Source organism: Lithobates pipiens, unplaced genomic scaffold (genome assembly GCF_037356315.1).
Source record: "Lithobates pipiens isolate NorthernLeopardFrog02 unplaced genomic scaffold, aLitPip1_a1.2 Scaffold_18, whole genome shotgun sequence".
NCBI lineage: Eukaryota > Metazoa > Chordata > Amphibia > Anura > Ranidae > Lithobates > Lithobates pipiens.
In genome coordinates, this window is record NW_027507758.1 from 150,390,172 (window position 1) to 150,406,272 (window position 16,101).

The window sequence follows — 16,101 nt, forward strand, 5'->3', positions numbered from 1 at the left end:
CGGAACATTTTTGAAAAAAAAAAAATTTTTAAAACCTTGATTTATTTTACTTTTTTTTCCAAATTAAAAAAGGGCCGAAAATTTTTGAAAAATAAAACCTTTTTTTTTAAATAAAACCTTTGTTTTTATAAAACTATTGTACGCAAGTAATTTTTCTCCTTCACTGATTGGTGACACTGATGAAGAGGCACTGATAATTAGTGTAGCCGTTCCTGAACAGTTCCATTGCTGACAATAGGGAGCGACTTGTCTTGCGATCTGACAAGTTTCACCAATATGAAGGGGAGGGGGGAGGAGCTAAAACCTGGAAGCTGGTTGGTTTCTATGTGAGCTCCAGTTTTAGTAAATCTCTCCAGTCCGTCTCCATTTAGCTCTCTCATACCACAGAACGAAACCCGGATGAAGACACATGCGAAAGACAAGACAATTCTCCACGCATACAACTCTGATAACACAGCGTTCACTGACTCCACCTATATGGATTGCCTCACCACTGCCCTATTGGCTCCTCCAGGTATCACGTGATGATGGCGAGTAGCATTATGGGAAATGTAGTTCATGGTAAGCCGCACTGTTTACACGCGCCCCCCCCCAAAGCCCAGGCCCAGCAGGACAGGGGCGCGCACAGCCTTGTGGGGGTTGTAGTTCTTCCGGGTCAGGCCAGGGCGGTGACGGTGTTGGTCGTAAATCCTGCAGCTCCCATGCCGCCTCCAGTGGGCGGGGCCGCTGATTGCAGCCGTTGCCTGTGTAGGTGTGTTGTGGAGCTCAGTCGCCTGTAGGAGGCGGAGGAGAAGAGCGGGAGCGAGGAGACTGGCACCCCTGGAAGTGAGGTGAGCGCGGACCCTTGTGCTGTAACGTGGGACGCCGGCTCGGCGGGTGAGAGGAGGCCTGGTCCTTCCCACATATTACAATGGCCTGTGGACGGTGGAGGTTCCCCGTGGCCGGATAGAATGGGGGCTTCCCCTAGACCTGTCACGTGATCTCCCTGTGTGCCATGGCAGCCCTACATCCTGGACTGATCCCTCCATGTTCCTATTGTACTGACACCGGTCACTGCACATCACTTACCTGTGCCATAGTGTCCCTTCCATATCAGTCCCATGTACTGCACGTAGAAAAACTAGATTGCCTTGTTGTGGCTCCAACCAGCTAATCTGCCCCCTAACAGTCTCCTCATGTTCTAGAAAAAGCCCCCCCCCCCACCAAATCAACTTTCCTTCATTGCACCCCCACCTCTCCTCCCATTTCTTACAAGTACCGCTTTCCAGGACCCCCCAGCACCTCCTGGAATTCATCTAGGTGGAACCCCCCCCCCCCCTTCCCCCAGGATACAGAGGTCACACTGGTCAGGAGGCATTGGGGTACCCTACAATACATGAGCTCCTACATCTTGTCACCCCCCCCCCCCTGTCTTTATGGAGGTGGCTGCTTTCCTTATGACATCTCAGGTCAAGTGTGTTATAATGGGTGGGGAGGTGTGACTGTCACTGCCCAGTTCCTGCAGCTGGCCCCCTAATGATGAGTCTTGGTGTATGTGTTATGGGGTGACTGTCTCTTCCAGGATCTTGCAGCTGCCCCCTGGTTATGAGTCCTAGTGTTATTGGGGGCTGGCTGCCTCCTGGGTTGTTGCAGTGGCCCCCCTGGTTATGGGTCCCAGTGTTATCGGGGGGCTGGCTGCCTCCTCTGGGTTGTTGCAGTGGCCCTCCTGGTTATGGGTCCCAGTGTTATCGGGGGGCTGGCTGTCTCCTCTGGGTTCTTGCATCGGCCCCCCTGGTTATGGGTCCCAGTGTTATCGGGGGGGCTGGCTGCCTCCTCCTGGGTTGTTGCAGCGCCCCCCCTTGTTATGGGTCCAAGTGTTATGGGGGGGGGTTGGCTGCTACCTCTGGGTTGTTGCAGCGGCCCCCCTGGTTATGGGTCCCAGTGTAAGTGTTAGGGGGACTGCTGTCTCTTCTGGGTTCTTGTAGCTGGCTCCCTGATGTGTCAATAGGGGGTGGCTCTCTTTTCTACACTCTTACAGCCACCCCTCTAATGACATATCAGGGGGTGGCTGTCCCCTAATGTGTCTTGAAGCATGTGTTATTGAAGGGGGGGGGGGGGTGACTTCTTCTGGCATCTTGCGGCTGCCAACCCAGTGTATGTGTGTAGGGGTGGCTGTCTCTTCCTGCAGCTGGCCCCCTGATGTGTCTTGGCCCTTTTATCAGGAGGGTTGCTGTCTCTCCCAGGATTCTTAAAGTGGAACTTCACCCAAAAGGGGTAGTTCTGCTCTTCCTCCGCCTCCTTCCTCTGCTGGTGCCACTTTTGTATTTTATTTTTTGAGAGGAGGGGGTAGCGGGTACCTAGTTTTGACAGGTTCTCGGTTCCCCATGTATATCACCTAGTTGATCTCCTCCCTAGACCAATCACAAAGCGCATGGCTTGTGCAGTGGCCAGTCGGCTGTGAAGCCGCAAGACGTCACAACAGGTGAGTGTCTGTTCATTAATGGTCTGCAGCTACAGTTTTTGTAGTTACTGACTTTTCAGTTTCACACACGACTGAAGCTCCCCTTTAAGCCTCCCCTGATGACGTGTCCTGGTGCATGCATGTTATCGGGGGGTGGCTGTCTCTTCCAGGATCCTTAGGGCTGCTCCTGATGACGTGTCCTGGTGCATGCGTGTTATCAGGGATGGCTGTCTCTTCCAGGATCCTTAGGGCTGCTCCTGATGACGTGTCCTGGTGCATGCATGTTATCAGGGATGGCTGTCTCTTCCAGGATCCTTAGGGCTGCCCCTGATGACGTGTCCTGGTGCATGCATGTTATCAGGGATGGCTGTCTCTTCCAGGATCCTTAGGGCTGCCCCTGATGACGTGTCCTGGTGCATGCATGGTATCAGGGATGGCTGTCTCTTCCAGGATCCTTAGGGCTGCCCCTGATGACGTGTCCTGGTGCATGCATGTTATCAGGGATGGCTGTCTCTTCCAGGATCCTTAGGGCTGCCCCTGATGACGTGTCCTGGTGCATGCATGTTATCAGGGATGGCTGTCTCTTCCAGGATCCTTAGGGCTGCCCCTGATGACGTGTCCTGGTGCATGCATGTTATCAGGGATGGCTGTCTCTTCCAGGATCCTTAGGGCTGCCCCTGATGACGTGTCCTGGTGCATGCATGTTATCAGGGATGGCTGTCTCTTCCAGGATCCTTAGGGCTGCCCCTGATGACGTGTCCTGGTGCATGCATGTTATCAGGGATGGCTGTCTCTTCCAGGATCCTTAGGGCTGCCCCTGATGACGTGTCCTGGTGCATGCATGTTATCAGGGATGGCTGTCTCTTCCAGGATCCTTAGGGCTGCCCCTGATGACGTGTCCTGGTGCATGCATGTTCTCAGGAGGTGGCTGTGGCTTCCTGCGGCAAGAACCTGAGGACCCTGATGTAAGGAAGCTGGTGGTGCCTGACCTATCATGTGGCAAATTGCAAGTTGAATTAGATAGATGTATAAGTTTTCAGGATAACTCAATGGTCAAAGGTTAATAGGGCATTAAAAAAATGATACAATGGAAGTAGTAGGTCGGTTGATGTTCCTCTTTAAGTACCTTTCTTTTTTTTCTTTCCTCCTGCTAAAGTAGTTGACCGCATGAAGAAGCCACTGTTTGCTAGTTTGGGGTGGTAGTATTTGTTATTTATTTCAGTAGACATGATAATTTTTGATTGAGTTTCATGCATATCTGATGTTTGAGTATAGTCTACGCATGCAGCCCAGCTCACCAACCAGTGTCTCAAAAATAGTTTGGTTATGTTCCTTTTACTAATGGATGGTGCTGTTTTTAATTTTTATGTTTTTTGTTTTTGTTTTATAGGACAAAATATATATTTTGGTGTCCTGGTCGGCTTATGCCTCTGTCACTTGGAAGGAGACAGATTGATCCGGTGTGGAGAGCAGAACCAATCATTAAAGGAGTACCGCGCCGTGTTGATGTCTTTGACAGATGGACTGTCCTATGATCAGGTTTTCTAACACTTGTTTGTGAGACACAAAGGATTGATGAAAGGATTTGAACAATTGTAGTGTCACCAGTGCTTAAGTCGGATGTTCTTTTCAAAGTGGACTCTTTCTGCTGTTTTCTCAAGTATGTAATGACTTGCTTCTTCATTGGTCGTTAAGGAAGGGAGAAGATTATGGTGTAACAGGAAGCAACCTAAATAGAAACTTTTTTTTCTTTCAGATCTCATGGGAAAGGTGGTTTAGCTGCTGCTCCAAGTTTCGTTGCTATAAATACCCTCCCGCTCGCTGTTGGCCTCTAGTCTGGAATACAAGATGGGATATTTTCTTAATATGTGAATTATTTACGGAGCCAGAAATTTCCCTGCAGCAAATTATGTGGGAACAAACAAGGATGAGAAGACTTGCTCTGTGCTTGTGCTGTTAAAGTTTATTTTTGTAGTGTTCCTCTACTGCTTTATGTTCAAGTTTCAAACATATTGTGGTGATGGTGAAAGTCTATGGGAAACGGTTCCGTATCTGCAGGCATCTTTGGAGAGGCCCAAGCATCCATTGGCTGCTGTGAGGAGGAGGAGTAAAAAGTTGCTTTTGCGCCGCTCATATGAATGCCGCTGTGAACAAATATTGTCGGCAAATCCAAAGGAACACATTGCATCTTAAGCCCCAGAAGCTGGATTTCTTTCCTACGTAAACTACCTGCATTTCGCCGTTTTTTTTTTTTTTTTTTTTCATAGCTGTCAAAATACCACACAAGTAGATAAAAATACATACAGGTATCGTCTACCCTGAAGACCACAAGTACCTTTACGTGAAAGCCAAATTATCAAGGCTCTATATAGAAGAAATTTATGTATTCCTAGTGATCCATATCCTGGCTTATTTTTTGCGGGAGCTTTGTGTATTCTAACTCAAAACTGCTTTATTGGGAGTTGCCTTTACTTGGTTTGTATGCCTTTGTTACTGGCCAGGATCTCCCCTTTTTTTTTGTCTTGGGAATTTTTCTATTAACGGATGACTCCAGGAGGTGGGCCCATGAAAGAGTGCGGATACAGTGAAATTAACACCCGTGGAAGCTCACCCATGGAATCTTCTCATAAAAAGAAGAAAGCCGCTGTAAAGCGGAAATGGGAGGTTTTTCCAGGCAGGAACAAGTTCTACTGCAATGGCAGAATTATGATGGCCAGACAAACTGGAGTTTTCTACCTCACTATGATCCTAATTCTGGTCACAAGCGGACTCTTCTTTGCCTTTGAGTAAGTGGTTTGTTTTTGTTTTTTTTTTTGTTTCTCACAATTTGGCTTTTGGTGTCTTAATGTGTTTCCTGTTGACATGCTGATTAACCTTACTTTCTTTTTCTGGAGAAAACTGTTGCATGCTGCATTTTTGGAACAATGTGGTCATTGGAAAGCAGGTATCATTTAAATTCCATTTGCAGTTAGTCTGCAGTCTGTTTTTAGCTCGTGCAGTTGCCAGTGGAAAATCTAGAAAAGATGGTTTGAAAATGGAATGAGATCGATGTCCAGCGTTGGCTGTTCTTCTTTTTTTTTTTTTTTTTTTTTTTTTTTCTCTTTTCACAAATGCATCTCAACATTTTCAGCGGGTCACAACTGACATAATACCACACACACACACACACACACACACACACACACACACACGTTTTCACTTTATATGATGGCTCTATTCTGCCTAAGCCCCCTTTCACACCAGGGCGTTTAGCAAGCGCGATAGCGTTGGACATAGCACCTGCAATCGTCCCTAAAGAAGCTGCACCATTGTATGTAGTGTGAAAGCCCTGAGGGCTTTCACACTGCAGCGGTGCGCTGGCAGGACGTCAGGGAAAAGTCCTGCCAGCAGCTTCTTTGGAGTGGTGTGTTTACCGCTCCTCCACCGCTGCTCCCCATTGAAATCAATGGGGCAGCGCTGTCATACCGCCGGCAAAACGCCGATATTGCGGCGTATTGCCGGTGGTTTTAACCCTTTCTCGCCCGCTAGCGGGGGGTAAAAGTGCCCCGCTAGCGACCGAAATGTGCCGCAAATCCGGTGGTAAAACGCCGCTAAAAATAGCGGCGTTTTACCGCCCACACTATGGGCGGTGTGTGAAAGGGGTCTAAAGGTCAAGGAAATTTCTCTTTTAGGAGGTAGGTTTGATTTTTAAGCTGCTTCTTTTTAAAGGTGTTTGGTTTTTGTTTTTTTTGTTTGTCACCTGAGGCCTTATGACAAAAAAAAAAAAAATACAAAGCTGGTTATTCAGAAAATGCTGGTAGCCAAGTTGTCCTTCTCATTGTGTGGATTCTGTACCTTCTGAGCCACTGACCTGAAACAGGTATGCTGATCAAGAGAGGGAGTGCAGTCAGAACTAGGGCTGCAACAAACGATTACTTTCATAATCGATTAGTTGGCCGATTAATCGGTTAATAACGTTAAAATTGTGTATAATTTAGTTAATATGTGAAGTTTAAAAAAAAAGAAAAGCTATTTATACTTAAATCTCTCTATGCAGTAGTAAATATAAATAACCAACTTCATGGTTAGGGAACAAAAATATCGAATCCATCTAATAACAGACCAAAGAGATATACTGTATATACTATTAAGGGGTGAATCTGGTAAATATCAGCACCGGAGATCACTTTGTTTAAAAATAAAAATAAAAAAGTCTTCTTTCCAAAAAATTTTTAATTTTAAGAACGTTTGTATGATTTTCTAATCGTTTAGTGGAGTCAAATCGATGTTCGTTTTCAACCACAGTGACAGGAAAATTTGGAAATAGAAAACTTCTTGGTGAAAGGAATTTTCAGACAGTGTATGTGGTTTTCGTACAAAAAAGAATGTTAAAAAACAAGTGAAAATTTCAAACAAAATTCTTTCATTGAGCGAATGTACAAAGATTTTTCATCTGAAAATCGATTTGTGTGGCCAGCAATAAGGCTCAGTACACACCTATGCAGTTTGCTTTTGATCTGTTTCTGCAGTGCATTTTGATTTTTGCGCATGTGGTTTTGCTGCGATATTCTTTTTTTTTTTTTTTTTGACAATTTGTTGAGCAGATTAAAAAAACAAATTGCTGCAAAAATGCATTATATGCATTTCTGCAGCTTCTCTATTGAAGTATAGTGAACCAAAAATCACAGTATGGCGGTTAAAAAAAAAAAAAGTCCCTGACACTTTCCAAATACGCAGCGGCTGAAAAAAGCATAGATGTGGACGTGTCCCATAGGAAACCATGTAAATGAACTGTAGTGGGGTTTCTGCAAAAAGCATAAAAAAACACAGATGTGACCCAGGCCTAACAAAATTATTAACATAATGGGGTTTAAAAAAACAAAACTAAAATTAGCCCTTTATAGTACAAATAAAGCAAATCACTACTGTAAGGGGTTCATTTTTTTTTTTTTTTTTCTGTAGAACTGTGAAAGTAAATAGTTACAGTTGCGATTATTTGCTCTTTTTGTACTATAAAGGGCTCATTTTAGTGTGTGTGTGTGTGTGTGTGTGTGTGTGTGTGTGTGTGTGTGTGTTTTTTACCCCATTATGTTACTGGCCGATTAATCGATTATGAAAACGGCAATCGATTAATTTCATAATCGATTAGTTGTCGATTTAATTAGTTTCAGCCCTAGTCAGAACCTTTTTAATCTGTGTCTTTTCCAGATTAGTGTGATGCAGACAGCATTGGCATTTCAGCTACTGGTGGTTTTTAGGCCTCTAATATTACAGGATTTATATAGCGCCAACAGTTGACCTCCTAAAAAGTAAAGTGGCTGTAAACCTCAGACCTGAAATATGAACAAAGCATATATTCCTATAGTGTGTGCTTGTCTCAATCCAGATCACTAAGTGTAATTTATCTCTGCTGCTTCGTTATGCTATAAGCATGAGTCATTTCATATAAGTCTTCCTGGCACCAAGCGAAAAATGGTGACAGGGAATGGCAGGCTGTGATTGATGGCCTTGACTCTGTTCCTGTGTGCTGCATGATGGAGGGTGTGTCCCTTCCCTCCAATCAGCTCTCAGAGCTATCCTTGCTCATGTAACTTTAGCAAAATCTACAGAGATCCTGTATAAAGTCTGCACTTTAGCTGTAGGGAAAGACAGCTGCAGATAAACAGGTACAACTTATGAGGAAGAATTTTGTTTAATCTCTGTGTATCACCTGGAAGCCGGTCGCTTTACAACCACTTTTAAGGTCTCTGCTCCAGTTTCTGTAGGTTCATCTAGTGCAATGGGTGCTGGCTGGGTGGGAGTCCATCTAACTCGTACTGTGGATCTGCAGTGTGAAAGTTCCCAAACACGCCTAGCAAATCCATTAGCAAACAGGTAAAAGCAGTGTCGGCCAGCTTCATGCGAATCCACACCACCAATGCGTTTCACCCCATTCATGGTGCTTAATCATGGAGGCTGCTTTGACCTGTTTTAGTAATGGCTTTGGACCTTTCTCTGTGTATCAACAGTTTGTGCAGCACTATACAAAACAAATGGGAGTGATTATAGATACAATTCAAGACGAGGGTTAGAAAGGTCCTGCTGGTGAAAGCTTATAGCCTCTGAATACGGTAATGTGTTTTCATGATGGGTCCCTGTGTATGTTGGGAGTACTGTGCTTAGAATTAAAGTACACCCATTACTACTTTAGTAAAGCTAATAAATAGTACCCTCTGTATGTAAGAGCTGCACAATTGTTAAAAAAAATTGTGATCTCGATTCATCCCATCTGAGGATCGCTATTGCAGAGTTTGACGATTTTTTTCATATAACAAGTGGAGAGACTTCTCTGCTCACATGGGCAGTCTGCCAAGTTTTTAATATGAAACATGTAACTACCTTTTAGAGCAAAGGGATACCATTCTGTTTGTAAAGAAAAATCTGAGCAGTCTGCCAAGTTTCTACAAATGCAGGAAGTTTAACCCCTTAAAGTCTAAATCTTTTTCTGACACTTATGTTAAAATCAATATTTTTTTGCTAGAAAATTACTAGTGTATGTATAGTCAAAGGAAATGACATCCAAGAGTGCCTGAAAAATATTTACATTTCAGTGACTTTAAAAGTTGAAGACCTGTCTTATTTTCCCACATTGTAAACGTCAGCTCTGTTATTTTCCCTCCATTGCGCCGTGGGATTTAGTGGAGATAGACAGCGATTTGACGTAGCATAGAACCCAGGAGCAACTTTCAGCTTGTGGAATACTGTGCAAGATTATTGAAGTTTACTGTAAGTGTAAGGAGGCATTTATGTGCTATTGTTTAAAGTAGGCCTTGTAGTAAAAATGCAAGTTCTGCTCAATCTCCCTCCTCCCATCATTAATGGCTGAGTTTTGTTTATGATACCTTGGTGAGGGCAATGTCACTCCACCCCGGGCAAAATCCTGAGGCTGCTTCCATACTCCATTGTTTTCTTGGAAAACATCACAGAAGAGACATGTCAAGCAGAGCGTCAGGTTTTTAAACTTGTGGTTTAGATTTGTGACACATGGAACACTACTAAAACACCATGAGGATACTTGGTACATATAGTTGAGGCTAGCCTTTGGCCATCTGAGAGAAGTGCGTGTCTGAACACTACAATAATGATGGATTCATTTAACTGTAGTATGAGCATGGGATAGGAAGTAGAAAGAGGTTGAGATGAGAAACAAAGTCGGCAACAGTAATTTGGGGTGAGGGGTAACTTAATGACGGAGGTTTCCTAATATTTTATTCAGACCTTTCAGTTTTAATTTGCTTCCCTTAATAGATTTTTACATGCTTGGTGATTGTAGCCATGATGCTTCCCCCCCCCCCCCCCCCCTTTTTGTGTTGCATGGTAATTTTGGCCAGTAACATTTCCTGTATTGGGTTGTCTGCATTCTGGATGAGATAGTACTGCCCTCCAAAGGTGTCTGCACTACTATCGGTCTGGGGAGAGATCTACTCTGCACTACTATCGGTCTGGGGAGAGATCTACTCTGCACTATCGGTCTGCCTGTATGTTAAGGAAACTGGAAGTAAAACTTGTACAACGAACGATTGCCCATTTTATCTGATCGTTGATGCTTTCGACAGCGGATTCTGACTTTTCGGATGACATGAAGGTGCAGGCTATAACATTTTTATCCTAAGTGAGCACAACATACAAATTTCATTTTTAATTCGTAGTTTTCGTCTGGGGGGAAAAAAAAACACAAGAACAAGACTACACATGCTGGCAAACGAAAAAATACATGACAAAACAATTTAATACTTAGAAATATACAACCCTTCTGAAGCTGTATTCTGTCGTATGAGACTTTTCATACATTGCGTAACCAACGTTGTCATTTACGATATGAGACTAGGATGCAACAAAAACCAGACTATTTGTCCGATAATCTCATTGTGTGTGCCAGGCTTTAGACTAGCAGATTTAGATGGACCTGGCTAACAAATTGAAGCTGAACTCCAGTTAAGCCTTCATAAGCAGTTTCAACAAAGTGTGTGTGTGTGTGTGTGTTTTTTTTTTTTTTTTTTAATGTATTATGCTACATGTACAATAGCCTACCCTGGCTGCAGTATTTATTTTCTTCGCAGTTTTTCTATGGCTGGTGGTCAAATTCCTATCCTAAACGCAATTCTTCTGCGTTCAGGAGAGAAGGGTTTAACCTCCCCTAAATGTGCCATCTCCAAAACTCTAAAAGCCTATGTGCACATGGACACGCAGGCTTTCATGGAGTTTGTGTGTTTTTAGGAGCTTTGGCAAAGAAAAAGCCAAAAGCTTCTAAACGCTCAAGTTTGAAGCCTAAAGTTTGTAAGTAAATAAAAGCTGACCATTGTAAGTATCCCTGTCAGTGTTGTATGGTTTGTCTCAACCCTATAACTTGTACTTACTCCGGGCAGCTTGGTCTGTTTAGTGATTGTATAGTATTTGTTTTCTTTTATCTGTAAAATAACAGCCATGTTATACTCTCCTCCTCTGTGCAGTGGATTTGCACAGAGCAGTCCAGATCCTCCTCCTCTTGTGTGTCTCTTCGGTGCTCCTGGCCCCTCCCTTCTGCAGAGTGCCCCCCACAGCAAGCAGCTTGTTATGGGGGCACCTGAGCCCAGTCACAGTTGTGTCTATTCCAGTGTTTCTCAAATCCAGTCCTCAGGCCCCCCCCAACAGGTCATGTTTTCAGGATTTCCCTCAGATGAAACGGCTGTGGTAATTGCTAAGGCAGTGAAACTGATCAAATCACCTGTGAAAAATAATGGAAAACATGACCTGTTGGGGGGGGGGGGGGGCCTGAGGACTGGATTTGAGAAACACTGGTCTATTCAAACACGAAGCTGTGGTTCGGCCCCACCCCCTCTCCCTCCTTATTGGCTAACTGACTTTGACAGCAGTGGGAGCCTATGGCGCTACTGCTGTGTCTCAGCCAATCGGGAGGGAGAGTCCCGGATGGCCGAGACACTCATGGACTTTGCTGAAAAGAGATGGGCTCAAGTAAGTATTAGGGGGTCCAAGGGAATACATTAAGATATTAAAACTCGGGCTTTACAACCTCTTTATCCCTTACAGACTGCTCACCGTGGCTGTAAGTCGCTACTTTTGACATTAAATACCGTTGTTATGGCAGCAGACAGCTGCCATAACCTCAGTATTTTCTTCAACAGCGAGTGGTTCGCTTTAAGGTAAAAGTGGTCTCCAGGGTGGATTTGCCACCAGCCCTTCTATTGACTGTGGGAGAGGTGCCCATCTACCCAAGCCCCCCTCCATCTCAATCGTGACACATCTCGTCATCTCCACCGCTTACTGGATGTAGCGGTGTAGACAATCCGATGCATTCCCCTTGATGTGCAGGAAGTCCAGTGAGGGAATGATGGCCCCCACTCAACTTTATTCCCCTGGAGGATGGGAGCGACCTCAAACATCACTTCCAGCCTCAAAGGGACCATTAAAAGCAATAAAGTTTGTATTTTTAAATTTTTTTTTTTTTTTTTTTTTGTGTGTAAATGTGATATCTGAGGTCTTTTTGACCCCAGATCTCACATTAAAGAGGTCTTGTCATGCGTTTTTTTTTTTTTTTTTTTTTTTCCTTCCCATTACAAGGGATGTTTACATTCCTTGTAATAGAAATAAAAGTGATCCAAAATTAATTTTTCTTAAAAGGACAGTGTAAAGATGAGAAATAAAAAGAAGGTTAAAGCTCCCCGTCACTCCGTGCACGCGCACAAAAGCGAACACATATGGAATTTGTGCCCACATACATGTGGTTTGAACACCATTTCATGAGGTATCGCCGGGTATCTTTCACAGTATAGAAAAGTACCAAGTTTTTTTTATTTATTTATTTTTTTCTAGAAAAGAACAAAAAACAACTTAACACGTAAACAGTGTGAAAAATAGGCTTGGTCCTTAAGTGGTTAAAGTGGGTGTATAGTCATTTTTATGACTTTTACCTACAGGAAAGCCTATAAGGCTTACCTGTAGGTAAAAAATCTCCTAAACCTGTATGGTTTAGGAGATATTCCTCTCGCAATGCGCCGCTGACTGTAGCGGCACATGCACACAGGGGATTCTCGGCTGAAAGTCTGGCAGATGCCGGAAAGAAATCTCCCGCGCGCATGCGTGGGAGTGATACCCGGAAGAAACACAGAGGGAACGTGTCGGCTCCCTCTGCGTTGATCGGGTCAGATGTCGGGGCTTCGTTCTAAGGTATTTCATAATGAGCTAGTATGTGGTGCATACTAGCTCATTATGCCTTTTTCCTTTGCAGGTCAGGAAAAAAGAAATGCGGGTATACAACCGCTCTAAGCAATTAGATGAACAGCCGCAGACAGTCATTGATGTGTACAGGCTTCCTGAATGTGAACACTTGGCTGTACAAGCCACATACTGTTGTGGGTGGTGTACGAGTGTGTGAATGAGCCTTTAGAAACTAGCTTTGTTTATCAATGATATAATGTAGTAATTGCTATCATGATTCATGCATGTAACAGCAATGGACAGTCTGAGACTGGTTCATCAGAAATGTTCCGATGTAGACAGACTTTTGTTTGCTTCTGATGGGTTTTGGTTTCCCAAACAAGTTTATCGAATGCAAAACCGGTTTCCAGCAGTTCAAATGCAGGTCAGAAGGAGATCAACCAGCAGGTCAAATTCTGAATATCTCAGAAACCTGTCACTCATGCCTTTTACACCATTCCTTATTGTGACATGGAACTGAAAACAAAAAAGTTGTTCAACTAACAAAATGTAAAGCTTTGTCTGGGGAAAGTTTTTTTTTTGAAACAAGCCATACAGTGCATATGACCATAACAGTGACCCAGTATATAGATCCTAGTTAGTCACATGTACCATTAGCAGTCATGTACTCTGACAGGCTTCTTCATTCAAGTAGGACAAAGAGCAATATGGATTAGAGTGAAGTAACCCATGCCTGTCCTATTCTAATATGAGATCTGGATGCCAAAGAGTTATCACGCTTTTTACATTCTCTGCATTTGTCTGCTCAAAAACATCATTGTATGGTTTGACATTCTTGTTCCTAATATCGATCCTCATTTTGTGCTAAAGATATCTCTATTGACATTATGTGACCATTATCTGGTGCCAGCAAATGTCATCCTTGATAGATGTGTATTGACAGCATGGATGGGGCTTTCTACAAAAGCTAGCAGGAAAGACCTCCAAGGCAGCCACAGACAGTTCAAATGTCGGCCAGGTTCAGCGGGAACTGGCCGAGATTTGATTAGTGTATGGGCAGGCTGAAGGTGCCAAGCTTGATCGATCAACTTTGATACAACCAGACTGCTGAATTCGCTTGCGATTATCGCTAGTGGCTGCTAGCAAGCACTGTCTTCTCCTGTCAGAGGCGGCTTTCCTGGCGGAGCCGGGAGCAGGCAAGAGGGTATTCCCTTGTCAGCACTGTCTGTGTTGATGGGGGAATCGTGCAAATTTCTTTTCTGCAATCCGAGGTTGCAGGAAAGATCTGCACTGTTTATGGCTGGCCCGACGGGTTGACCTAATCATTAAGGTGATGCAGAAAGCAATGGTGATATGCAGTGTTGGAAGCTAAAGCAGCACATTTAGATTCCAGTTTATTGTAGTAACATTTGACAGATGTTAGAGGGACCTTTTTAGGGCTCATTGGGATGGACTATCAGAACCATCCTTCGATCTGAGCCCTTGTCTCCTGTATGTGAAGCCACCTAGGAGGTGTGTGCAGGCAGCTCATAAGAGGATGCACATGCAGCGGCTGCACCAACACAGTCGCTATGTTTAAAATTGACTAACTTATTAAATGCAGACATGAGGTTGATTAACTAAAACTAGAGTGCAAAATCCGGTGCATAGAAACAAATGGGCTTCTAGTTTTTTTATTTTGTCAAAACTTAACCTCTTGCTGCCTGCGCTTTAGCCGAAAGACAGCTACAGGGATTAAATTGCCAGCAGGGGGAGTCCATGTACCTCTTCCCATGCATGTGATGCCTTCACGCCCCCTGCGATCCTGGCCCCTTACCACGTGATCAGCTGTCGGCCAATGACAGCTGATGACTTGATGTAAACAAAATCCTGTAAATGGCTCCCCCCCCCCCCACGCTGAGAAAAAGCTGATTGCCATCTTGTGTAAATGCACAAGATGTGCATATGCTAAACAGTGCCCACCAGTGCAGCCCCATCAGTGCACATCAATGAAGGAGAAAAATTACCTGTTTGCAAAATTGTATGACAGACTATATAAACTTTGTTTTTTTTATATATTTTTTTTCCCATTTTGTTTAACAAATAAACCCCAGTAGTGATTAAATACCACCAAAGGAAAGCTCTATTTATGAAAGGGATGATTTTATTTTGGGTACAGTGTAGTGTGACCACACAGCTGTCCTTTAAGGTACAACAACGCTGAAAGCTGCTAATTGGCCTGCTCAGGAAGGGGGTTTAAGTGCCCAGTAAGCAAGTGGTTAATTGAACAAGCTAGAAGCTGACTACCATGCACAGCTGCACCAGATTTTGCACTCGCCAGTTTTAGGCTCCATGCACACTGGAGCTCATAAACTGCAGTTTATTGGAGTTTGGGCGTTTTTTTTAAAAGCCCATAAACTCCACTCTGTTGGCCTATGTGTCCATGCACACATGGACGTTTTTCAGCTTTAATGAGCAGTGGAGTTTATGGGCTTTTTTCTGAACACCAGAAATTTGCGTTCAAAGTGCCGTTTTTCACCGCCAAAAAACGGCAAACGCTCATAAACGCGCGTTTAATTAGTGTTCGGCATTCTATTTTTTTCAATGCATTGTGGGAGTTTGGAATGTACTGTGGGATTTTTGGAGTGTCCTCTGTGTATTTTTATTGAAAACGCCCATAAACGCTAACGCTAATAAACGCTAGTACAAAACGCTGTTAAAAGCAAGTTTTTCAACCAGCGTTTTCTGCCAGCAATCTGGCGTCCAGAAAAAGATTTTTTGAGCTTCAGTGTGCATGGAGCCTTAGTAAATCGACCTCCTGGGGTCTGGATCCATGCACCTGCTCATGACTGCATGTTGGACTTTGACATGTAGTTGTGTCCGTACAGCCGCTGCATGTACATCCACTTCTCGGAGCCATCTGCACGCAGCTCCTAGGTGGATTCACATGCAACACGGCAGCTCAGAGCGAAGGACACCTGATCGCCTTATAGCCTAAATGTGTTTTGTGGCAGCTAAACATTTTGGATATTTTACATGAGTTTATTGGGTATTGGATGAAATTTTGGTAAGGATTACAAAATGCTTTATTTACAAGGAAAGCATTGCCAAAGATGTATTTGGCCTTTTTAAAGCTTTCTAACCTATGAGGCCTTCAGAAGAAAAGCAACAAATGTAAAGGGACAGCTGAGATGTGAGTTACTGCTGATCTCCAGAGAACTCCCTCCTGGGGCTGTTGTCTGCTGTTCAGACATGAATACACAAAGTATTCTCCCCGCATGTCTGATGTCAGTGGAATGGCGGAAAGCATTTCAGAATAATTTGGCAATGCCCATCGTCCTCCTCTAAGCCAGTTTGTTGTACAAAAGACATCTGATGTTTGTGTAGAACCTGTACACGACATATACAGTAGGTGTGTGTTTTATGCCTTGTTGTCGGTGTGAGCTATAGCTTCAGCATCTGCTTTCTTGATCTTATGGATTTACAGAAATGAAGTATAATGGTAGTGT

At 43.9% G+C, this 16,101-nt stretch overlaps 1 protein-coding gene across 3 annotated transcripts in view; it reads left to right on the forward strand.

Moving 5' to 3' along the window:
- Positions 1–666: 666 nt before the first annotated feature.
- Positions 667–16,101, forward strand: part of ZDHHC14 (zDHHC palmitoyltransferase 14) — a 141,670-nt gene continuing 126,235 nt past the window's right edge. For 2 of the 3 annotated variants that reach the window (XM_077486266.1, XM_077486267.1), the window contains exons 1-3: positions 667–830; positions 3,831–4,100; positions 4,197–5,226. In XM_077486266.1, coding sequence (XP_077342392.1) covers positions 4,985–5,226 — 242 coding nt within the window. In that variant the 5' untranslated portion in view covers positions 667–830; positions 3,831–4,100; positions 4,197–4,984. The remainder of the gene's footprint in view (positions 831–3,830; positions 4,101–4,196; positions 5,227–16,101) is intronic. The other variant, XM_077486268.1, reaches the window with a different exon arrangement.